The sequence below is a fragment of the Phyllobates terribilis genome, unplaced genomic scaffold, assembly GCF_046119375.1.
Source record: "Phyllobates terribilis strain yellow unplaced genomic scaffold, ASM4611937v1 Scaffold_1__5_contigs__length_1240528914, whole genome shotgun sequence".
In the NCBI taxonomy this organism is placed as follows: domain Eukaryota; kingdom Metazoa; phylum Chordata; class Amphibia; order Anura; family Dendrobatidae; genus Phyllobates; species Phyllobates terribilis.
In genome coordinates this window covers 189,096,890-189,123,921 of record NW_027362761.1, presented here as the reverse complement: position 1 = coordinate 189,123,921, position 27,032 = coordinate 189,096,890, and the positions used below count along the sequence as shown (strand labels likewise).

Sequence of the window (27,032 nt, the reverse complement as noted above, 5' to 3'; positions counted from 1 at the left end):
TCAATAAAACTTTTCTAGACATAAAATACCTACTTTTTTACCTTTACATGTACTAAACTAATCACCAGTCTTGTCCTTCCCTATCAAGTTCTTAAAACCAGTATTTTAGTAAAACATTGTGATCGTGTGTCAACTATTTTCTCATCCGCTTTTCTCGATAAAATATTGATAGAAGGGAATGAGAAGCTAGTTGGCATGTAACATCAAGTATGTAAATCGCATACTTGTGGTCACGTGAAGACCACATCAACCAGGTAGTAGAGCCGAATCCCAATAGTGTGTACCTTACACATTGATAGTGTTCAGCAAGGTACACTGCTTATCAAAGTTTGCCATGGGGTTAAAACCTCTTTTTCTTGGGTGAAAACTAATAACCAATATGGTTACCATGATAACTTCACTGTTAGGTAGATTCACTAGGTGACCCCGGTAGTCAGTGATTTGGTAACCTCTCAGAAGAGGATTACGAAAGACATATGTCTGGGATACCTCAAACACATTTTAATAGCATGCTGAGATGTCTGACCATTACACAGAATCACAATAACAAGGATTATGATTGAAATTCCATAGCATAATGGGACACTTTATCACAGATGTGGAAAGAAGTAGAACGTGTGGTAAAGCTTAGACATCTCCAGGATATGTAGGGCACACATGGGTTAAAGGTTCATTGTGAAACTAGTGATTGAGAAGTTTTTAATCCTTTCTGCACCTTGCATCCTTTGCGTAAGACATAGCAATGTAACCTGCTAGCTCTTGTCAACTAAGCTATGGGGCATGCCAAGGAATGCTGAATTCAAGAACAAAAGCCCATTTCAATATTTGTTTGGAAAGCTTACTATGAAGAGCAGACAAATCAGAGGGCCATCTAATTGGCTAATTCTTCTGTTTCTCCACTCACAATTGCTTCTTTGTTTGCCTTGATTTGACCTCTTCCTCTGGAGCAGTAGAGCATGTTAGCTTTAATAAGTGTATGGTTACAAGGAGAGCGTTGCTAATTCCACATGTAAATGCAGAACACGGTGTGATTGCGACAGTCTGGATTTAGAAAGGTAATGCGGGCAACAGAAGCTTTGTTTCGTTTGTTTGCACTCAGCGGTGTCAATGGCTTTAGATATGGGCTTATGTCAATTTCATAATTCCCAGATTTCAGACTTTTTAATTATGTATGAATTCACAGATTTTTGTGTTTTTTTTCCAGGCGCTGAGCAACATTAAAGATTTAAATGTATCTAGAAATACTATGTCTTATGCAGTATATCGATAGATCCAATGAGCTTTTATGGCAATAAACAGGTTCTACTCCAGAGATCATGAGGTGTTGGCATATCTTAGAGATATGTCATCACTTACTAAGATGAGATCACACCTTTAATTATTGTTTAATGCAGATCTATTTTACAATTCCTCGTCATTTTTAAAATGATTACCCACTGAGACTAAACTGAAACATTCTTGGTGACATCTAGAGGATAAAAATCAGAACATTTGACTGTTTGCCACAATTATATTTTATTTAGACAATGCTTTGTGAGCTTATGATATCACCAGCACAAGTCTATCTTCTAGTCGGATGGACAACCTGTTAGCACATTCATGCAATCCCTAACCTTGGCCAGATAGTTACTCTGATGAGCATTGTTGTCAAGATGTCAAAGCTGTAATAAGTACCAGGCTTTGAGAGAAATATCTTTTGAGAGTTTCCCCTTCACCTTCATCAGGCTTGATGGACAAGTAACTCCCTAAACACAAATAAGAAGAAACCTGTCAATCATGCTGAACGCAGTGGAGAGAGGCTCAGTGGACACTTCTCTCCAAATCAGGCAGTCAACACTAGAATCTAACCAGTATTCAATCTTTGTTTTCTCAAAAACGCCAGAACAAAACTTAATTTAGTGTATGAGGGCACTTGTCATTGTATAAGGCATGATAAATATTAATACCTACCAATGGAAATCTGTGGGCTCTTACTGCACTTTAGCATGACTACATTAGATATAGAAAGTGCATATGACAACCATACAGCAAAAAATTATGGCATGTTTCTGTTACATTTCATATTACACAAATATTCACAATACACAATATTCTATTTTTTTCTCTTCCATGTGCATGATGCCTTAGACACATCAACCCAAACCTTTTAATATTAATAATTAATGTGTGTAGTGGTAATGAGGCGTGCAGTCAAAAGCCATGGTTTTCATATACAATACAATAAAATTAAATTTAAAATACAATAAAACATATGTATCACCAGTTAATCCACAGGAACCAAATATGAACCAAAACTCAAGCAAATCTCAGTAAAACCAGTAGCTAGAGATGATCAAAACATTTGAAATTTGAAATTGTCAGCTTCGCCAAATTTTCCCTCAAAATTTGATTCTCAATCCTGCAAAGCTTCTGATGGCCCTGGAAATTGGTAAACAAAACTCAGATGTCTCCTTGGACTGTTTTGAACTCCTTTTGAGCTCTTTAATGCAAACATAGCCTTAGTAATGTTCAAGTGACCTATGGCCAACCTATCTGACTGGGGGAAAATGGATGGTAACGAACAGTTGTATTCACGTGGTGTGTACGAGTCTAGCATTGGACTATTGGACTATTACAACAAAGAAGTGTGCAAAAAATGACCATTTTTAACAACACACACACTTTGTGAGGTAGACAGTTGATTTAAAAATTCTGGATTTAAAAACAAAAAAACTATGGCATCCCTGCCTGTGACACACAAGCCTAAGTTTCAGGATTCTTTACTAGCAAAATTAGGACTCATGGAATTAAACTGCCCCTCTGGTTTGCAATTGTGATATGTGAAGACTAAAAATTGCTTTTACTAAAGTGCTGTTACTGCAGTATATCACAATTCAATGAATTTACAGTCACACTGACTATGTAGCTACAGCACCTCCCTTTGTCACTTGAATCTTTGCACTTCATAGACTGACTACCATTTTCCTTTTCAATGTGTTTCACTAGTGCAGTAGTACAACGCAATGCAATTTTGGCTAATTTATTCCCAGTGCGCTCTGACCTGTAAGCATAAGATGGCACATCTTGGCTGGCCCTCATCCTTTATACTGGCTGTGATAGTTTCTCCTGATTTGCTGCACTAGGCCATATAATGTGATAGCTGTAGGCCATTATTTGAAAGCCCACCCAGGGACCTTCGAATTTCAGGAAATTTGACTCAAAGTCTATTCTCCATGTATCATTTTGATAATCTCTACCAGTAACCACATGCCACCATACCAGCACATGTGAACACAACCTAATGGAAATGTCTATTTGTTGATGCCCACAGTTTCATACAGTGCCTACAAGTAGTATTCAACCCCCTGCAGATTTAGCTGGTTTGATAAGATGCAAATAAGTTAGAGCCTTCAAACTGCAAACGAGAGTAGGTTTTATGAACAGAAGCATAAATCTTACAAACCAAAAAGTTATGTTGCTCAGTTGAATTTTATTAAATTTTAAACATAAAAGTGTGGGTCAATTATTATACAACCCCTATGCTTAATATTTTGTGGAATAACCCTTGTTTGCAATTACAGCTAATAATCGTCTTTTATAAGACCTGATCAGGCCGGCACAGGTCTGTGGAGTTATCTTGGCCCACTCCTCCATGCAGATCTTCTCCAAGTTATCTAGGTTCTTTGGGTGTCTCATGTGGACTTTATTCTTGAGCTCCTTCCACAAGTTTTCAATTGGGTTAAGGTCAGGAGACTGACTAGGCCACTCCAACACCTTGACTTTTTCCCTCTTGAACCAGGCCTTGGTTTTCTTGGCTGTGTGCTTTGGGTCGTTGTCTTGTTGGAAGATGAAATTACGACCCATCTTAAGATCCTTGATGGAGGAGCGGAGGTTCTTGGCTAAAATCTCCAGGTTGTCCGTGCTATCCATCTTCCCATGGATGCGGACCAGATGGCCAGGCCCCTTGGCAGAGAAACAGCCCCACAGCATGATGCTGCCACCACCATGCTTGACTGTAGGGATGGTATTCTTGGGGTCGTATGCAGTGCCATCCACTCTCCAAACGTCACGTGTGTGGTTGGCACCAAAGATCTCGATCTTGGTCTCATCAGACCATAGAACCTTGAACCAGTCTGTCTCAGAGTCCTCCAAGTGATCATGAGCAAACTGTAGACGAGCCTTGACATGACGCTTTGAAAGTAAAGGTACCTTACGGGCTCGTCTGGAACGGAGACCATTGCGGTGGAGTACGTTACTTATGGTATTGACTGAAACCAATGTCCCCACTGCCATGAGATCTTTCCGGAGCTCCTTCCTTGTTGTCCTTGGGTTAGCCTTGACTCTTCGGACAAGCCTGGCCTCGGCACGGGAGGACACTTTCAAAGGCTGTCCTGGCCGTGGAAGGCTAACAGTAGTTCCATAAGCCTTCCACTTACGGATGATGCTCCCAACAGTGGAGACAGGTAGGCCCAACTCCTTGGAAAGGGTTTTGTACCCCTTGCCAGCCTTGTGACCCTCCACGATCTTGTCTCTGATGGCCTTGGAATGCTCCTTTGTCTTTCCCATGTTGACCATGTCTGAGTGCTGTTCACAAGTTTGGGGAGGGTCTTAAATAGTCAGAAAAGGCTGGCAAAAGAGATCTTTAATCCACATGTGAAGCTCATTATTCTTGGTGCCTGAACTACTTCTTAATACTTTAGGGGGACCAAACAGAATTCTTGTGGTTTGAGGGGTTGAATAATAAATGACACTCTGAATTAACTTTTAACGTTTTAAAAAAAAAAAAAAAAAGTTGCTGCAGTGCATTTCCCACTTCCAGGCTGATCTACAGTACAAATGTCACAATGCCAAGTTAATTCCGCATGTGTCAACCAGCTAAATCTGCAGGGGGTTGAATACTACTTGTAGGCACTGTATTTATTACTTCTAGAAAAAATGTCAATGGTCCGGAAAAAAAAGTGCTAGGTTTGCTGTTGTTGAATTAGAACAGTATTGTAACATTATATTATGAATCTCATTAAGTGGTAAAATTCTGATATTTTTCTTAGATGATCGTCCTGCCCTCGGGCACTCACTGCAAGGAGATTTTGGATCTATTCAAGAATATACAGCAGAAGAAGAGAGAGCTGATAATAAGCTATGGAGGACCGTCATTATTGGTGATCAAGAGCAACGAATTGATATGAAAGTGATTGAACCGTACCAGAAAGTTATATCACATGGAGGTATGGATAAGTGTTAAAATACAGACACCTAAGTAGGTTTTTACTTTATATTCATTTTAAATAAGCATTGACCATTAAGTGAGACCTCTGCCTTATTAATGAAATCAATCTGACCTTAAATATTACTATTAATCTGCCATACTTGACTAGGCTAACATTAGTGTGTATTCCAGAGCAGCTCATCCTCAATTAACTGGATACAAAAAACGGAAATCATAATATGCCATTATGAAGTGACACGCTGTGTGTAAATACAGAAAAACATTTTCCAGCCTTTTCTTCTTTCCTCCCCCCCCCCCTCTGCCTTGTTGTTGTAGTATGGGTTTGCATTGGTACATTGGTGGCATTTTGGGTAAATATGATTTTGTATCACTTTCACTCCATTTTTTGGGAGGCAAGATGATCAAAAACAGCAATTTATTGTTTGTTTTTACAGCCACACATTGTTTTTTTCCCCTGATGGTTTTTTCAAGTTTTCAGTTAGTTATATTCAGTTTTTAGTTGGTTATATATATGCTGTAAGGCGGTGGTGTTCACACCGTGCAGTAACTGAGGCAGTGACCCAAGCAAGTCCAACATAAACAGCTTTTATTTCAGCAACTCACGGGTTAACAGAAAGTCCTCCGGTTCGCAGTCGGGTTAACAGAAGTCCATACACAATGGTTGCCGCTCAGAGCCTGACGGGTGCAGAGCCTTCCCAGGTGTGGGTTCAGCTATACACAGTCCTGCCGAGTTTTCCTGCTATCCTCCTAGCAGGTCCCAACACTGAACAACACTAATCCTTAGTGCAGGGTTTTTAAAAGACCTGTGGCAAGAGCCACTGGAAAACTGGTTGGAGGGAGGAGGCCGCCCCACTGCCTTCCTGTAGCCTCCTCCAAGAAATGAAGGCCCTGCCAGATTTTACTAATTTGCCTTAGCCAGATAGCCTGACCAGGTCAATGCTCACCTTCATTCCTGCATTGCAGCCTCAGGTGAGTTTGTGACTGCAATGCACTCCAATGGATTTTATAGGTCTCTGTACACATTCTGGGGGATATATACCATCCCTCGTATACGATCCCGGTCACTGACTCAGATATCCCCCCCTCTGTTCAAACTTGTGGGGTTGAACATTTGTCACCATACAGGGTGCCCGGGACAGGGCATCCGCGTTTGCCTGCGACTTGCCAGGGCGATGTTCTACAGAGAAACTGAAATTTTGCAGTGACTGGAACCACCTGGTGACTCGCACATTCCTCTCCTTGGCATTCATCATCCATACCAAGGGTGAGTGGTCCGTCACCAAGTGGAACTGACGCCCGAGTAAATAATAACATAGTGATTCCAAGGCCCACTTAATAGCCAAACACTCTTTCTCTACCACGCTATAGTTTTGTACTCAAAAAATGGTGCTCTTCACCATCCACTTTTTGTGACAATACCGCCCCTAGGCCTACCTCCGAGGCATCTGTCTGTACAATGAAGGTTTCCTTGAAGTTGGGGCTGATGAGGACCGGCTGTCCACACAGGGCCAACTTCATGGACTGAAAGGCTTCTTCTGCCTGAGGGTTCCACCGAACCATTACCGATTTTTTTTCTTTCAAGAGATCGGTCAGGGCCGCCGTTCTCCCACCAAAATTAAGTATAAACCAGCAGTAATACCCAAGGATGCCAAGGAACGCCCTCACCTGCTTTGTACTTGACGGTTTAGGCCAGTTTTTTATGGCCTCAACTTTATTGACTTGGGGCTTGATAACTCCTCGGCCAATCATATACCCCAAATATCGGGCTTCCTCAAGCCCTATCGCACATTTTTTGGGGTTTGCCGTTAACCCCACAGCTCTGAGAGAATCCAGCACCGCTTGTACCTGGGATAGGTGCGTATGCCAGTCGGTGCTATAGATGATAATATCATCTAGATACGCGAACGCGTACTCCTGATAAGGCTTGAGCACTATGTCCATCAACCTCTGGAATGTAGCCGGGGCCCCATGTAACATAAAAGGTAAGACCACATAGTGATATAGACCCTCCGGAGTTATGAAAAGGCTGTCTTTTCCTTTGTCGATTTCGTGAGCGGTACCTACCAGTAACCCTTGGTGAGATTGAGCGTGGTAAAGTACTGGGCCTGCCCCAGTCTCTCAATCAGCTCATCCACCCTGGGCATTGGATAAAGGTCAAACTTCGACACTTCATTTAATTTCCAGAAATCGTTACAGAAGCGTAACGATCCGTCTGGTTTCGGAATCAGTACGATGGGGCTAGCCCACTCATTCCATGATTCCTCAATGACGCCTAACTGCAGCATTTGTTTTACCTTAGCCGTGATGGCTTGCCTCCGGGCTTCGGGTACACTGTACGGTCTTATTCGCACCCTTAACCCAGGTTCGGTGACAATGTCATGTTCGAGAACTGTAGTCCTACTCGGTAGCTCTGAGAACACGTCGATATTCTGCTGCATCAGCGAGCGAGCCTCCCATGGCTGCTGTTTAGTGAGAGCATCACTTATCCTGACCTCTCCCCCGGACGCATCCCTGGCTGAAGGTAGAGAACTCTGTGGCGATGTGTCCGGTAATTTACCTCCCTCACCTTTTCTCGAACCTCATATGGCCCTTGCCACTTGGTCATGAGATTACTCTCGGCTGTGGGTACCAGTACTAACACCCGATTGCCCTTGTTAAAAGACCTGACCGTGGCTCTTTTATTATATGTGCGCCTCTGGGCTGCCTGTGCATCTAACAGATGTTCTTTCATGATGGGCATGACCACCGCAATCCGGACCTGCATACTAGCCACGTGTTCAATTATACTCCTATGTGGAGTCGTCTCTTGTTCCCACGTCTCTTTGGCTACGTCCAGCAGACCCCTAGGGTGTCTGCCGTACAATAACTCAAAGAGAGAGAACCCTGTGTAAGCCTGGGGTACCTCACGGACGGTGAACATCAAATAGGGTAGCAACATGTCCCAATCCCTTCCGTCCTTAGAAACCACCTTTTTTAACATGGACTTGAGGGTTTTATTGAACCGTTCTACTAGCCCGTAGTTTTGAAGGTGGTACACCGAGGTGCGCAATAGTTTAATTTTTAGCAGTTTGCACAGCTCCCTTGTCACCTTGGACATAAAAGGGGTCCCTTGATCCATCAGGATCTCCTTAGGTAGTCCAAGGCGACAGAACATGGTAAACAGCTCCCGTGCAATCAGTTTCGCCGAGGTGTGGCGTAGCGGTATAGCCTCCGGGTACCGGGTGGCATAGTCGACGACCTCCAGTATATGTTGTTAGCTACGAGCGTATTTTACAATGGGCCCTACCAAGTCCATTGCAATCCGTTCAAAAGATACCTCTATCACTGGCAGGGGTATCAGTGGGCTACGGAAACTTGTGGTGGGTGTGGTCAACTGACATTCTGGGCAGGATTTACAGTACTTTTGGACCTCCGCGTAAATCCCTGGCCAAAAAGAACTGCTGCAAGATATGCTCTTGCGTCTTTTTAACCCCTAAGTGTCCACCCAGCAGGTGTGTGTGTGCCAACTCCAGAACCGCCCGACGGTACGACTGGGGTACCACTAACTGTTCCATGACCTCGTCCCTGATTTTGTCTACCCTATAGAGCAACTCACCGTTGACTACCATGCGTGGAAATACAGTATCTGTACCGGGCTATTGAGCTACACCATTTACCTCTAACACCCTTTCCCGCGCCGAGTCAGAGTGGGATCCTGTAGCTGAGCTGTCCCAAACGTGCCCCGAGACACTTCCAGCTCGGGGATCGATGGGGTCTCCTCGACCTCTCCTGCCAGCACCTCTAGGGGAGACCCATCGGGGTCACACTCTGTCCCTAGGTTGGACACCCCTTCGGCAGGTACCCCTGACTCAGGTTCGTTGGGTACAGCGCCTGTAACAAATTTTACCGGGGGAGAGTGGATTTTGTTTTTCCACAGAGTCCAGAACAGGGGCAAGTCTCTCCCCAACACAGTCCCATAGGGAAGAGTTTTTACCACCCCCACCAGATGTTTTATGTCTCCACATGGCGTGGACAAAACAACCTCCATGATTGGGTACTCTCGGAGGTCCCCATGGATACACACAACCCTACTGTCCGTCCACTGGGGTTGTCTCCTGCCACCAGCGACCCATGTACCAAAGTCACTAGGCTCCCAGAGTCTAGGAGGGCCTCCGTGGGGTACCCATTAACCAGTACCTGGCACAGTTGATGTTCACTGTCCGAGGGGTCGGCACTCGCAGTGCAGACAGTCTGGGCATACATTGAGACCTGGCGGTTATAACCGCAGTCCATGGGTTCGGTAGTCAGGGGGCAGTTAACAACCACATGTCCCGGCCCCTGACACCACCAGCACCTAATGGTTGAGGTACTGTTAGGTCTTATGACCATTTGGGAGGGAACCGGTCTCCTTCCACTCTCACTACGGGGTACCCCTTCAGCACGGGTACGGTGCTGACTGTCCTCAGCAGACGAACGCAACCCCTTTCCCGGTTCCTGGGTTGGCCGGGATCAGCACGACAGCCGCGAGGGGGCAGAGTCTCGGATGAAGTCCTGAGTGGCTGAGTAGCGCTCGATCAGGCTGACCACCTCGTCAAGGGTGCCGGGGTCCCCTTGCCCCACCCAACGTTGGATAGCGGCCGGCACAGTACTCACCAGCCGGTCGACCACCACCCTCTCCACCATCTGGGCTGAAGTCAAAGACTCAGGCTGGAGTTACCTCTTTACCAGCTGCAAAAGGTCATAAGCCTGAGAACGGGCGGGTCGGGTCTCCACATAGGCCCATGAAAATACACGCTGAGCCCTCACGTATGTATTGACCCCCAGTCGGGCTATGATCTCACCTTTGAGCCTTTCACACATCAAGAGAATGCCAAGAGTGTGCAAAGCAGCCATCAAAGCAAAAGGTGGCTACTTTGAAGAACCTAGAATATAAGACATATTTTCAGTTGTTTCACACTTTTTTGTTAAGTATATAATTCCACATGTGTTAATTCATAGTTTTGATGCCTTCAGTGTGAATGTACAATTTTCACAGTCATGAAAATACAGAAAAATCTTTAAATGAGAAGGTGTGTCCAAACTTTTGGTCTGTACTGTACATACACTAGCTATTGAGCCCATTCTACGGCGAGCATTTTTATTGGTATACGGTCTCCCATGCTGGTATGTGCTGCCGCTATCCTGGTATTTGTGCTGCCCCCATCCTGGTATTTGTGCTGCCCCCATCCTGGTATTTGAGCTCCCCAATCCTGTTCCCCCATCCTGTTATGTGCTGCCCTCATCCCTATCCTGGTATGCATGGCATGCCTCATCCCTATCCTGGTATGCATGGCACCCCTCACCCCCAATCCAGGTACGCATGGCACTCCTCACACTCAATCCTGATACACATGGCACCCCTCACCCTCAATCCTGGTACGTATGGCACCCCTCACCCTCAATCCTGGTACGCATGGCACCCCTCACCCCCAATCCTGCTATACCTGGCACTTCTCACCACTAATCCTGGTATGCATGGCACCCCCCATCCCTATCCTGGTATTCATGGCATGCCTCATCCCTATCCTGGTATGCATGGCACCCCTCACCTCCAATCCTGGCATGCATAGCACCCCTCACCTCAAATCCTGGTATGCATAGCACCCCTCACCCACAATCCTGGTATGCATGGCACCCCTCATCCCCAATCTTGGTATGCATGGCACCCCTCATCCCCAATCATGGCATGCATGACACTCCTCATTCCCCTCATCCTGGAATGCATGGCTCCCTCATCCCTCATCCTGGTATGCATGGTACCCCTCATCCCTCATCCTGGTATGCATGGTACCCCTCATCCCTATCCTGGTATGCATGGCTCCTCATCCGAATCCTGGTATGCATGGCCTCCCCAGATCCTTATCCTGGTATGCATGGTACCCCTCACCCCTCAATCCTGGTATGCATGGCACCCCTCTTCCCCCAATCCTGGTATGCATGGCACCCCTCATCCCCAATCCTCGTATTCATGGCACCCTCCATCCCCTATCCTGGTATGCATGGCACTCCTCATCCCCCAATCCTGGTATGCATGGTACCCCTCATCCGCCAATCCTGGAATGCATGGTATCCCTCATCCCTCAATCCTGGTATGCATGGTACCCCTCATCCCCCAATCCTGGTATGCATGGTACCCCTCATCCCCCAATCCTGGTATGTATGGTATCCCTCATCCCTCAATCCTGGTATGCGTGGCTCCCTCATCCCCCAATCCTGGTATGCATGGTACCCCTCATCTCCCAATCCTGGTATGTATGGTACCCCTCATCCCCCAATCCTGGTGTGCGTAGCCCCCTCATCCCTCAATTGTGGTATGCATGGTCCCCTCACCTCCAATCCTGGTATGTATGGTACCCCTCATCCCCCAATCCTGGTATGTGTGACTCCCTCATCCCCCAATCCTGGTATGTGTGGCCCCCTCACCCCCCAATCCTGGTATGCCTGCTACCCCTCATCCCCCAATCCTGGTATGTGCGGCCCCCTCACCCCCCAATCCTGGTATGCATGGTACTCCTCTGCACACATACAAAAAAAATAAACACTTATACTCACCTTTCTTCCCTGTGCTCCAGCGCTGCTGTGTCCTGTTCTGCCGGAGGCCAAGGGAGGAGTGCGGCGCCAGAGCGCTATGCAGATGCGCCGATTCCGAAACCTTCACTCCGCCCTCGGTCTCCGGCCAGAACAGAGGCGCCGCGGCAACGCTCCTCCTGGTCAGGTTAGTATGTAAGTATGAGGCCGGAGATCGTGGTATGCGTTCAGTGTCTACACATACCGTGATCTCCGGCGCCATATACTCCTCTTACCTGTAACGGCTCCATGCGTTCTTCTGTCTGGAGCCAGACTGAGCGTCACGCATGCGCAGTCTATAGAGGCTTCAGACAGAGGGACGCTTGGCTGGTTATGTTATAGATATATATAAATCAGTTTTATTGGGGAAGAGTTTTCTTTTTTTTTGGTTTTCTGTAATTGTTAAACTTTTTTTAAAAAAAATGTAATTTAAGTTCCACTTGGAAAATAGTCTATACTATCCTTTTATAACACACTGCAACACTACTTATAACAGGCGTAAAAGTCATACTTTTCTTAATATATTTGGTGCATCTAGCGTAGTGCTAAGACTTTCTCAAGAATTGCTGGTCAATGTCTAGATGTCTTAGGTACACAATGCAATGCTTAGTAGTTTCATGTGGAAGATATCACCTATGGGGGAGGTGTAGTATTATATTTTCTTCCCAAGCAGCTCTCGTGAATAGTGAAAGTCCACTTCTAAGCTCAAAACATGTCTTTCAGCATGTCATTTTATAAAGAATTACCTTTTTTGTATGCCTCAGTGTCATGACGTCATATTCATTTATTGCCTTAGAAAATAAGCTTTTTTTTTGCTCACATCTGATCCTGTATAATTCAAGAATAACTTCCCCACCATTGTACTACACATGGCCATAATATGTGTCTATGAAAGAATGTATGATTTAGAAACACACCTAGGATCAACAGTACTCTTACACCACAGCTTAAACAGGAAGAGAAAAACATTGTGAAACATTGATTACTATGACACAAACATATCTTATTGTGTATCTAAGAAGGTGTGAGACGAAGAATGACAAAGCAAGTATTTACTTACTACCGTATGCTCTCCATTTTGACCAGCACCTGCCTAATTCTCACTCATCTGTTCTCCTAGCTTTTGTGTTTATGAATAAAACTCAGAAGTGACGTGAAACATTTGCAGCACCTGTTAGTAAAATATTACAATTTTGCCTAAACCAGTTGGACAACTTCCCATCACTGGGATCTTAACATTTCAGTAGCTTGATATGTTACTTTATTGTTTGCAGGTCAAAAGCAATGTTTATATCAGTATACGTCTGTAAGGCTGGGTTCACACAAGTAATTTTTAATGTAGTTTTTACATCAAAGTTATACCTGGATACAAGAGAATTGCATATATTTCAATTCTTTACATTACTACAACAAACATGTATATACAACGTATTAAAGGGAATGATTTATCTATTACATTTTATTTTTATTAAATTTTTCAATTTTATTAAAGTTTAATAGACAAAATATAATGTTTGTTTTTAGTAAATATAGTAGCATTTCATGTTTTGGTTTTTAAGAACTTTCCCGGGGACTGCCATATCGGAGACACATTTCCTTCCTATACTGTCTGTGTGAATCGACTAATACAGTCTCCAAGAAGGGATGGGATACAGTCCTGCTTCCCAAAACAAGAGAGTAAAATGGAAGATGTATTCAGAGCCTTTTCTGTGTGTATGGTGCCTCTAATACAATAGTAACATTTTTATGACCCCATACACTAACAGCATCCACCTGTTTTACTGCGATACAGTTGAAACGTTTAAAATTGACCCCCATAAATTATTAACTTATGAGGACACAAGGAAGACATTTTAATGCATGTGGCCCCGTACATTAATAAAGTTCACCTTTGTGGTCCCATACAGTAATGATGTTCTCCCTTCTGGCCTCCATACAGTAATAATGTCCCCCATTCTGACCCTTTTCAGTAATAATGTCCCTCAATTGGCCCTTAACAGTATAATGTATCTCATTCTGACCCCCATCAAGTACTAATGTCCTTCATTCTAGCCACAATATAGTAATAACTAGCTATTGAACCCGTTCTACGCCTGGGTGGTGAGCATTTTTATTGGTATATGGTCTCCCATGCTGGTATGTGCTGCCCCCATCCTAGTATTTGTGCTGCCCTCCTCCTGTCCCCACCATCCTATCCTGGTATGCATGGCACCCCTTATCCCCATCCTGGTATGCATGGCACCCCTCATCCCTATCCTGGTATGCATGGCACCCCTCACCCCCAACCCTGGTATGCATGGCACCCCTCACCCCCAATCCTAGTATGCATGGCACCCCTCATCCCCAATCCTGGTATGCATGGCACCCGTCACCCCCAATCCTGGTATGCATGGCTCCCCTCACCCCCAATCCTGGTATGCATGGCACCCCTCACCCCCAATCCTGGTATGCATGGCACCCCTCAACCCCAATCCTGGAAGGCATGGCACCCCTCACCCCCAATCCTGGTATGCGTGGCACCCCTCACCCCCAATCCTGGTATGCGTGGCACTCCTCAGCCCCAATCCTGGTATGCATGGGCCAACCACCCACATCCTGGTATGCATGGCATCCCTCACCCCCATCCTGGTATGCATGGCACCCCTCATCCCCAATCCCGGTATGCATGGCACCCCTCATCCCCAATCCCGGTATGCATGGCACCCCTCATCCCCAATCCCGGTATGCATGGCACCCCTCATCCCCAATCCCGGTGTGCATGGCACCCCTCATCCCCAATCCTGGTATGCATGGCTCCCTCATCCCCAATCCTGGTATGCATGGCACCCCTCATCCCCAATCCTGGTATGCATGGCATCCCTCATCCCAATCCTGGTATGCATGGCTCCCTCATCCCCAATCCTGCATAGTAACATAGTTTTTTACATAGTAACATAGTTTTTAAGGTTGAAGGAAGACTAAGTCCATCTAGATCAACCCATAGCCTAACATGTTGATTCAGAGGAAGGCAAAAAAAACCATGTGGCCAACACTAAGCTCCACATTGGGGAAAAAAATTCCTTCCCGACTCCATACGACAATCAGACTAGTTCCCTGGATCAACGCCCTATCAAGGAATCTAGTATATGTAACCTGTAACATTATACTTTTCAAGAAAGGCATCCATGCCCTTCTTAAATTTTAATAGTGAATCACTCATTACAACATCATGCGGCAGAGAGTTCTATAGTCTCACTGTTCTTACAGTAAAGAATCCCCGTCTGTGATTATGATTAAACCTTCTTTCCTCCAGACGTAGAAGATGCCCCCTTGTCCCCGTCTCTGGCCTCAGAGTAAAAAGATCAGTAGAAAGGTCTTTGTACTGTCCCCTCATATATTTGTACATAGTAATAAGATCACCCCTAAGCCTTCTTTTTTCCACATTAAATAACCCCAAGTGTAATAACCTGTCTTGGTATTGCAGACCCCCCAGTCCTCTAATAACCTTGGTCGCTCTTCTCTGCACCCTCTCTAGTTCAGCTATGTCTTTCTTATACACCGGAGACCAAAACTGTACACAGTATTCTAAGTGTGGTTGCACTAATGACTTGTATAGAGGTAAAATTATGTTCTCCTCATGAGCATCTATGCCTCTTTTAATGCATCCCATTATTTTATTTGCCTTTGCAGCAGCTGCCTGACACTGGCCACTAAACGTGAGCTTGTCGTCCACCAATACAACCAGGTCTTTTTCAGTTACAGTTTTGCCCAGTGTTTTACAATTAAGCATATAATTATACATTTTATTTCCTCTGCCCAAGTGCATTACCTTACATTTATCCCCATTAAAGCTCATTTGCCATTTATCAGCCCAAGCTTCTAGTTTACATAGATCCTTCTGTAATATGAAATTGTCCTCCTCTGTATTGATTACCCTGCAGAGTTTAGTGTCATCTGCAAATATTGAAATATTACTCTGTATGCCCCCTACAAGGTCATTAATAAATATGTTAAAAAGAAGGGGGCCCAATACTGACCCCTGTGGTAGCCCACTGTTAACTGAGACCCAGTATGAGTGTTTTCCATTAATAACCACCCTTTGTTTCCTATCACTGAGCCAATTCTTAACCCACATACATATATTTTCCCCTATCCCCATTGTTCTCATTTTATGTATCAACCTTTTGTGTGGAACCGTATCAAAAGCTTTTGAAAAGTCTATATACACAACATCCACCGCATTTCCTTGGTCCAGTCCAGAACTTGCCTCCTCATAAAAACTGATCAGATTAGTCTGACAGGAACGGTCCCTCGTAAACCCATGTTGATATTGGGTCATGAGGTTATTCTTCTTCAGATACGTGTGGTACAGACCCTGTTATTATGGAATCTTTAGAGATTAAAAATAATGGTCTATCTATGACGTTACTTAATTCCTGCAGTACTCGCGGGTGTATCCCATCCGGGCCCGGGGATTTGTCAACTTTAGTTATTTTTAGACGCCGCCGTACTTCCTGCTGGGTTAAGCAAGTGACATTTAATGGAGAATTTTTGTTATCACTAATCATGTTTTCTGTCATGCGATTTTCTTGTGTAAATATGGTTGAAAAAAAATCATTTAGCATATTGGCTTTTTCCTCATCCTCATCCACCATTTCACCCAGACTATTTTTAAGGGGGCCAACACTATCATTTTTTAGTTTTTTACTATTTATGTAGTTAAAGAATATTTTGGGGTTATTTTTACTTTCTCAGGCAATGATTCTCTCTGCCTCAAACTTTGCTGCCTTGATTTGTTTTTTACATAATTTATTTAATTTTCTATATTTATTTAATGCCTCATCACTACCTACTTGCTTTAGTTCTCTAAATGCTTTCTTTTTGTCACTTATTGCGCCCCTTACAGCTCTATTTAGCCATAGTGGTTTCCTCCTATTTCTAGCATGTTTATTGCCAAAGGGTATATATTGTGCACAGGTCCTATTCAGGATGTTAATAAATGTCTCCCATTTGCTTTGTGTAGCTTTATGTCTCAGGATATTGTCCCAGTTTATTGCACTAAGATCATCTCTCAACCGTTGGAAATTTGCCTTCCTGAAGTTTAGTGTCCTTGTAACCCCTCTACTACACATCTTATTAAAGGTTACATGAAAACGTATTATTTTGTGATCACTATTACCTAAGTGACCCCCAACTCGTATATTTGATATGCGGTCTGGCCTATTGGTTAATATTAGGTCTAGCAGTGCCCCCCTTCTTGTTGGGTCCTGAACCAGTTGTGAAAGGTAATTGTTTCTCATAGTTGTCAAAAACCTATTACCTTTGCTTGAACTACATGTTTCTGTCCCCCAATGTATTTCAGGGTAGTTGAAGTCTCCCATAATAATGACTTCTCCTTGAGTCGCTGCTTCATCTATTTGCTTTACGAGGATATTCTCCGCTACTTCCATTATTTTTGGAGACTTATAACAAACCCCTATCAGTAATTTATTATTTTTTCCCCCTCCCCTTATCTCCACCCACAGGGACTCTACATTTTCATTAGATTCACATATATCCTCCCGCAAGACGGGTTTTAAGGATGATTTTACATATAAACACCCCCCCCCCGTTTGTTTGTACAGTCATTTCTGAACAGACTATAGCCCTGTAAATTAACTGCCCAGTCATGGCTCTCGTCCAGCCACGTCTCAGATATCCCTACCATGTCATAATTATTTTCCAACAAAATTAATTCTGATTCCTCCATTTTGTTGGTGAGGTTTCTGGCATTAGTGTACATGCATTTTATGTATCTCTCTGTACCTCTATTCCTTCTTACTTTATTGACTGTTCTAACCCCACCCCCAATTTCTTTATTTGTGCCCAGGTCACTATCTGCACTATCTTCCCCACCTATAAAATGAATACCCTCCCCCCCAATCCCTAGTTTAAACACTCCTCCAACCTTCTAGCCATTTTCTCCCCCAGCACAGCTGCACCCTCCCCATTGAGGTGCAGCCGGTCCCTAGCGTAGAGTCTGTAGCCAACTGAGAAGTAGGCCCAGTTCTCCAGGAACCCAAATCCCTCCTTCCTATACCAGTTCTTGAGCCACTTATTTATCTCCCTAATCTCCCGTTGCCTCTCTGGCGTGGCACATGGTACCGGTAGTATTTCAGAGAATACCACCTTGGAGGTCCTTGCTTTCAGCTTGCAGCCTAATTCCCTGAAATCATCTTTAAGGACCTTCCACCTACCTCTAACTTTGTCATTTGTGCCAATGTGCACCATGACCGCTGGGTCCTCACCAGCCTTTCCCAGTAATCTGTCAACCCGATCAGCGATGTGCCGGACTCGAGCGCCAGGTAGGCAGCACACTGTTCGACGATCCCTGTCTTTGTGACAGATTGCCCTATCTGTTCCCCTAATAATTGAGTCCCCCACTACCAGCACCTGCCTGGCCTGCCCTGCTCTCCTATTTCCCTCTATACTGGAGCTGACACTCCTCCAGCTTTCAGGGGACATGCCTTGCTGCAGCAGTGCTACCCCTGTACCGTCACTCCCCTCATCTGCCAACTTTGCAAACTTATTGGGGTGTGCCAGATCAGGACTAGCCTCCCTGGCACTCTTCCCTCTACCCCCCCTTCTAACTGTCACCCAACTAGCGACCTCACTGTCCTGCAGCTCCCGACTACCACCCTCCCCCACATCTACCCCAGTGAGCTGCTGCCATATTGTCAATGGATCTCAGTGTTGCCAGCTGCTCATTTAGATCCAGTACCTGGGCTTCCAAATGCACACCGTGCACACATCTCGCGCTGCAGTAAGCAACCCCGACCGGCTGTTCAAGGAATACATACATGTGGCAAGATATACACTGGATAGCATTGTCAATAATGGAGCTCATTTTCTAATGGGGATTGCAATAGACAGAATGTTAAGTAAAAAGAAAAGTAAAGAATTAATAAAATACAGACAGCAATTCAGTCCAAAGTCCTCCCTTCCAAACTCCCTGAATCACAAGTCACTGAAAAACAAGTCACACACTTACTTTCGTTCGCACTTACACTCCAGTCACGCTCAGCTCGTTCACACTCCCAAACTAAGAGATTTAAAGAGTTTTTTTTTTTCTTCCCCTTTTCCAGCAATGCACCCTACAGCTCAATGCACTTCCTGGTATGCATGGCTCCCTCATACCCAATCCTGGTATACATGGCACCCCTCATCCCCAATCCTGGTATACATGGCTCCCTCATCCCCAATCCTGATATGCATGGCACCCCTCATCCCCAATCCTGGTATGCATGGCACCCCTCATCCCAAATCCTGGTATGCATGACTCCCTCATCCCCAATCCTGATATGCATGGCATCCCTCACCCCCATCCTAGCATGCATGGCACCCATCATCCTCAATCCTGGTATGCATGGCTCACTCATCCTCAATCCTGGTATGCATGGCCCCCTCATCCCCAATCCTGGTATGCATGGCTCCCTCATCCACAATCCTGGTATACATGGCTCCCTCATCCCCAATCTTGATATGCATGGCATCCCTCACCCCCATCCTGGTATGCATGGCACCCCTCATCCTCAATCCTGGTATGCATGGCTCCCTCATCCTCAATCCTGGTATACATGGCTCCCTCATCCCCAATCCTGGTATGCATGGCTCCCTCATCCACAATCCTGGTATACATGGTACCCCTCATCCCCAATCCTGGTATGTATGGTACCCCTCATCCCTATCCTGGTATGTATGGTAGCCCTCATCCCTATTCTAGTATGTATGGTACCCCTCAGCCTGGAATGCATGGCACCCAATCCCTCATCCTGGTATGCATGGCACCCCATCCCTCATCCTGGTATGCATGGTACCCCGCATTCCTATCCTGGTATGTATGGTACCCCTCATCCCTATTCTGGTATGCATAACACTCCTCATCCCTATCCTGGTATGCATGGGCCTCTCATCCCCAATCCTGGTATACATGGTACCCCTCATCCCCAATCCTGGTATACATGGTACCCCTCATCTCTATCCTGGTATGTATGGTACCCCTCATCCCTATCCTGGTATGTATGTTACCCCTCATCCCTATTCTAGTATGTATGGTACCCCTCATCCTGGAATGCATGGCACCCAATCCCTCATCCTGGTATGCATTGTACCCCGCACTCCTATCCTGGTATGTATGGTACCCCTCATCCCTATTCTGGTATGCATGGTACCCCTCATCCCTATTCTGGTATGCATGGCACCCCTCACCCCCAATCCTGGTATGCATGGTCCCCTCATCCCCCAATCCTGGTATGCATGATCATCTCACCCCCCCAATTCTGGTATACATGGCTCCCTCATCCCCAATCCTGGTATGCATGGTACCCCTCATCTCCAATCCTGGTATGCATGGCTCCGTCATCCCCAATCCTGGTATGCATGGCACCCGATCCCTCATCCTGGTATGCATGGCACCCCATCCCTCATCCTTGTATGCATGGTACCCCGCATTCCTATCCTGGTATGTATGGTACCCCTCATCCCTATTCTGGTATGCATGGCATTCCTCATCCCTATCCTGGTATGCATGGGCCTCTCATCCCCAATCCTGGTATACATGATACCCCTCATCCCCAATCCTGGTATACATGGTACCCCTCATCCCTATCCTGGTATGTATGGTACCCCTCATCCCTATCCTGGTATGTATGGTACCCCTCATCCCTATTCTAGTATGCATGGTACCCCTCATCCTGGAATGCATGGCACCCAATCCCTTATCCTGGTATGCATGGCACCCCATCCCTCATCCTGGTATGCATTGTACCCCGCATTCCTATCCTGGTATGTATGGTACCCCTCATCCCTATTCTGGTATGCATGGTACCCCTCATCCCTATTCTGGTATGCATGTCACCCCTCACCCCCCAATCCTGGTATGCATGGTCCCCTCATCCCCCAATAATGGTATGTGTGGTACCCCTCATCCCCCAATCCTGGTATGCATGATCACCTCACCCCACAATCCTGGTGTGCATGGTCCCCTCACCCCCCAATCCTGGTATGCATGGTCCCCTCACCCCCCAATCCTGGTATGCATGATCCCATCACCCCACAATCCTGGTATGCATGATCACCTCACCCCACAATCCTGGTATGCATGGTCCCCTCACCCTCCAATCCTGGTATTCATGGTCCCCTCACCCCCCAATCCTGGTATGCATGATCCCCTCACCCCACAATCCTGGTATGTATGGTCCCCTCACCCCCCAATCCTGGTATGCATGATCCCCTCACCCCCCAATCCTGGTATGCATGATCACCTCACCCCACAATCCTGGTATGCATGGTCCCCTCACCCTCCAATCCTGGTATGCATGGTCCCCTCACCCCCCAATCCTGGTATGCATGATCCCCTCACTCCACAATCCTGGTATGTATGGTCCCCTCACCCCCCAATCCTGGTATGCATGGTCCCCTCACCTCCCAATCCTGGTATGCATGGTCCCCCTCACCCCTCAATCCTGGTATGCATGGTCCCCTCATCCCCCAATCCTGGTATGCATGGTCCCCTCACCCCACAATCCTGGTATGTGTGGCCCCCTCACCCCTCAATCCTGGTATGCATGGTCCCGTCACCCCACTATCCTGGTATGTGTGGCCCCCTCATCCCTTTCACGCTGTACACACATACAAAAAAATAAACAGTTATACTCACCTTTTTTCTCTGTGCTCCAGCTCTTCTGTGTCCTGTTCTGCCGGAGGCCGGGGGAGGAGTGCAGCGCCGGAGCACCGCGTTGTCCGGCCCCATTTTGCTGAAGACACACTGCAAATGTGTCTTCAGTAAAATGGCGCCATATAGCACTATGCGCATGCGACGATCCGGTCTCCAGCGCAGAGAGAGGTGCCACGGCAACGCTCCTCCCGGTCAGGTAAGTATGGCGCCGGAGATCGCGGTATGCGTTCAGTGTCTACACATACCGCGATCTCCGGCGCCATACACTCCTCTTACCTGTAACGGCTGGATGCGGTTTTCTGTCTGGAGCCAGACTGAGCGTCACGCATGCGCAGTCTATAAAGGCTTCAGACAGAGACACCCTTAGCCGATTATATTATAGATGTTGGAATATGTTTAGTGCAACAACTCCATTCTTGTGTATGTAAATGTTCTATTGCTAGGTTTGTGTATTGTCTATAAAGTAAAAAAAAAAAAAACTCCCAGAGGCTCACACACAGAAAAGACCATGTGACTGTGTTCAGTTTCCTGTGTCTGTGCATGAGAGGAGAAGCAGCCTGCTGATGCTGCACAGAGACACTTAAGATATGTATATTCCTGATTCCACAAAGTCTATCATATCTGTACCTGTTTATAGCTAATTAAAGCTTTGTTCTGTTGTCAACACGCTTTGAGAGTATCCTGAATGATCCGCTGCCATCAGGTTATGGGCCCAGCGTGACACAGAACTCCAGTGTGACACAGAACCCCAGGAGTGACACAGAAGAGTAATACAGCAACAGAAGTCCAAAGCAAAAGCAGCACAGAGCAACAGAGAAGATGTCCACAAGCAGGGATCACTGCAAGTTTTCAGTGCAAAGTCTCACCAATCAGAATTATCAATCTTGGAAATTTAAGGTGAAAATGCTGCTCATAAGAGAAGGTACGTGGAAATATACGCAGGAACAAGTGCCTCATCCATTACCAGATGATTGGCTAGAGAAGGATCAGAAAGCACAAAGCACTATCTCCCTCAGTGTAGATGATGATCAGATTGTGAATATATGCAAATGTGCAACTGCAAAAGAGATGTGGGATGAATTACAGAAAGTGCATGAAAGATCAGATCTCAGCAATAAGCTTTATCCCATAAGAAAACTGTATCAGTCTAAGCTAAGTGATGGGCAGAATATGCAGGACTATATAAGAAACACCCTAGAAATTGTGGAGCGTCTCAGGGGCATTGGGGAAGAAATTAAAGACTTTCATGTTGCTGCACTACTATTAAGTGGTCTTCCAGAAAATTATGACACACTTGTCACTGCACTAGATGCATGGCCAGATGATGAGCTCACACTAGAATATGTCAAAGGCAATCTTGTAGATGAATTCAAGCGAAAAACACACAATGTAAGCAGCAGTAATGAATCTAGAGCAGAAACCGCATTAAAGACACAGGACTTTCCTAAAAATAAGAGCAGTCTAAGGGAAACTCGTGAATGTTTTGTCTGTAGAAAGCCCGGCCACCTGAAAGCAGAATTTGGAAAGCAAGAATGAGTCAGCTTAAAAAGCAGAACAGTGATCAAAAGGTGAAAACAGCTGTAAAGGGAAAGTCTGCATGTGTTGAAACTGCATTTAATATCAGTACAGGCTCATCTGCAAAGTATATGTGGTGTATAGACTCTGGTGCTAGCAGCCATATGACGAATAACAAGGATTTCTTCACTGACTTTGATGAAAGCAAGTCAAAAAAGGTCATCTTAGCTAATGGTCAATATATGACTTCAGAAGGAGTAGGAGACGGCTACCTCCACTGCCCAGTTTCCTTAGCACAAAGCAGAAAGATCCCAGTAAAGGATGTTCTCTATGTTCCCAGACTTGAAAGCAATCTTCTGTCAGTAAAGAAGCTTACGCAAAAGGGAATGAAGTTACTTTTAAAGACAACAGCTGCATTATATCAAAGAAGGGTCACACTCTTGCAGAAGGAAAAATCCAAAATGAACTTTATCAGCTAAAATGCTAAGAAAGAGTGTACAGTGCTAGACAAGATCTGCATAAGAACTGTATCCATATATGGCACAGACGTCTTGGGCACAGAGACCCAGAAGCAATAAGGAATCTAGGTCAACTTGCAAATGGTGTGGAAATCAAGCAATTTAGTCAAATGATGAAGTGCAGTAGCTGTCTTAAAGGGAAAATGTCCAGAAAATTGTTTCCTAAAGTAAGCACCACTAGATCTGCACAGCCACTGGATTTGATACACACAGATGTTTGCGGTCCAATGAGTGTTCAAACTCCAAGCAAGAAAAGATATTTTCTCACATTTATTGATGACTACTCCAGATATACAGTTGACTACCTGCTTCAAAGTAAGGATGAAGTTCCACAGAAACTTGAAGAATATCTTGCTGTAGTATTTAACAAATTTGGAAGAATGCCAAAAGCCCTGCGTGCAGATAATGGGACTGAATATACAAGTGGTAAGGTGCAAACCATTTTGTAAGAGAATTGAATCGTGTTCCAGACTCCCATCCCATACAACTCAGAACAGAATGGCATTGCAGAGAGAGAGAACCGCACTCTCTGTGAAAGTGGAAGAAGTATGTTGTTTGATGCGAATCTACCTACAACGTATTGGGGAGAAGCCATCACGACAGATTGCTATCTTCAAAACAGACTGCCAGGTAAAGCCACAAATAAAACTCCATATGAGCTATGGAACTGTGAGAAGCCTAACCTGAAGCACCTAAGGATATTTGGAAGCAAAACTTTGTGCATGTTCCCAAAGAAAAACGTTCCAAATGGGAATCACATGGAAAGCAAGGAGTCCTAGTGGACTATAGCGAAACTCAAAAGGGATACAGAATCTTGCACCCAGAGACCAACACAATAACAATCAGCAGAGACGTAGTGATTGATGAGAACTCAGTTTCGCTCAAATTCCATGAAGTTACACCAGTCATTCAAGCCAAGAAACAAAAACAAGAATCTCAATCACCAAACCCAGACACTGAAAAAGAAAACACAAGTCTGGATAAGCTCTGAAGCCAGCAAGAAAGAAACATAAGAACCAAGTCAACCTCCAGTCAGGATATCAGAAAGACCAAACAAAGGTATCCCAGCTAGAGGCCTTTCTTATATAGTCAGAACACTTCCTGAGCTAGAGCCACAGTCATGGCAAGAGATGCAAAAACTGCCTGTCCATGAGAAGCAGAAGTGGATAAATGCCGCTAATGAAGAGATGGAGTCTCTTCACCAACTCCAGACATGGGAGCTTACAGAGCTACCACAAAGAAAAAGAGCTATCGGATGTAAGTGGGTCTTCAAAAACAAATATGACTGAGAAGGTAAAGTTCACCGGTTTAAGGTAAGATTGGTCGCAAAAGGGTACTCGCAAAAATATGGTGAAGATTATGATGCTACATTTTCTACAGTTGCGCAGCAAACCACATGCAGAACTCTAATGTCCGTAGCTGCAGTTCAACAGATGACAGTGAGACATTTTGACATTAAAACAGCCTTCCTAAATGGTGATATTGAAGAAGAGTTGTACATGAGCCAACCCGAGGGATATATTAAAAAGGGTGAAGAGCACCTTGTTTGTAGAATGCAAAATTCTCTCTATGGACTTAAGCAGTCGGCAAGAGCATGGAACTCAAAAATGAACAAAGTTTTTATGGATGAAGGATTTAAAGGGTCTCAAGCTGATCCATGTTTGTATACGAAAATTGTAGCAAAGGAGTGGATGTACAGTTATATGAAAAAGTTTGGGCACCCCTGTTCTAGAATCAGTGATAAAGTTGAAGTTACGCAGGGGATGGATCTTTCAGCAAGACAATGATCCAAAACACCGCTCCAAATCTACTCAGGCATTCATGCAGAGGAACAATTACAATGTTCTGGAATGGCCATCCCAGTCCCCAGACCTGAATATCATTGAACATCTGTGGGATCATTTGAAGAGGGCTGTCCATGCTCGGCGACCATCAAACTTTACTGAACTGGAATTGTTTTGTAAAGAGGAATGGCCAAAAATACCTTCATCCAGGATCCAGGAACTCATTAAAAGCTATAGGAAGCGACTAGAGGCTGTTATTTTTGCAAAAGAAGGATCTACTAAATATTAATGTCACTTTTCTGGTGAGGTGCCCATACTTATGCACCTGTCAAATTTTGTTTGAATGCAGATTGCACATTTTCTGTTAGTACAATAAACCTCATTTCAAGGCAGAAACATTACTGTGTCCAACAGTTATTACATATATCAAACAGAAATAGCTGTTGAAAAAACACCAATTTTAAGAAAACATTAAGCTTAAGATTAATAGGGGTGCCCAAACTTTTTCATATAACTGTATGTTCTCCTATATGTAGACGATATAATCATGTCTCATCGAGATGAAAAGGAAATTACAAAGCTAGGTGAAATTCTCAACCCATACTTTGAGACCAAGGACCTTGGAAATGTGACATATTATTTAGGAATCCAAATCCAGAGAGAGGAAGATGGGAGTTTTCTTCTCAATCAAAGTTCTAAAATTTCTGCAATCCTGAACCAATTTGGACTGTCAGAAGCCAAAGGTGCGTTAACACCAATGGATCCATCCTACTTAAAGTTGGAAGGAGAAGAAGATCTGCTACCCACCAATGAGAGTTACAGACAAGCAATGGGGGCGCTTCTGTATATAGCAACCACAACTCGTCCAGATATTACAGCCGCAGTTAGAATTCTCTGCCGATGTGTAAGCAAGCCACGCCAAAGAGACTGGAACACAACTAAGAGAATTCTACAATATCTTAAGGAAACTCAAAGGCTAAATCTTTAGATCTCACTCTCAGAGGTTAGGTGGATGCAGATTGGGCTGGAGATACAAGTGATCGGAAATCAACAAATGGTTACTTGTTCAAGTTAGGAGAAAATTCAATTTCTTGGTCCAGGAGAAAATAAGTGTCAGTCACATTGTCTTCTACAGAAGCAGAATATGTGTCTGCTGCTTATGCAAGTCAAGAAGTTATTTGGTTGAAACAACTTTTGGAAGATTTCGGCAAGCCACTAGCTCAGCTAACAGTTATCCATGAGGACAACCAAGGATGTATTAAACTTGCCAGCAGTGAGAAGATTAGTGCAAGGACTAAACACATTGACGTTAAACATCACCACTTACGTGACTTAGTAGAACGTGGTGTACTAGAGTTTGTTTATTGCGAGTCTGACAAGATGTTAGCTGATGGTATGACAAAACCATTGCCAAGTGCCAAGTTTGAGGACTTCAGAACCGCAATGGGACTAACAGGATAAGTAGTTGTTGAGTGGGGGTGTTGGAATATGTTTAGTGCAACAACTCCATTCCTGTGTATGTAAATGTTCTATTGCTAGGTTTGTGTATGTCCCCCATTCTGGCCCCTGTCAGTAATAATGTCCCTCAATTAGCTCCATAAAATATAATATTTCGCATTCTGGCCCCCATATAGCACTAATGTACCTCATCCTAGCCACAATATAGTAATAATGTCTTCCATCCTGGCCCCAATTTAGTAATATGTCTCCCATTGTGGCCCCTAAATAGT

The 27,032-nt window shown here is 44.8% G+C and overlaps 1 protein-coding gene across 9 annotated transcripts in view; it reads left to right on the top strand.

Moving 5' to 3' along the window:
* Positions 1-27,032, top strand: part of PRUNE2 (prune homolog 2 with BCH domain) — a 595,812-nt gene that overhangs the window by 520,707 nt on the left and 48,073 nt on the right. For all 9 annotated transcript variants that reach the window (XR_012314194.1, XR_012314187.1, XM_073670747.1 and 6 more), the window contains exon 12: positions 5,028-5,204. Coding sequence is in view for 7 of the 9 variants with exons in the window: in XM_073670747.1 (XP_073526848.1) it covers positions 5,028-5,204 (177 nt within the window). In the remaining 2 variants the exon portion in view is untranslated. The remainder of the gene's footprint in view (positions 1-5,027; positions 5,205-27,032) is intronic.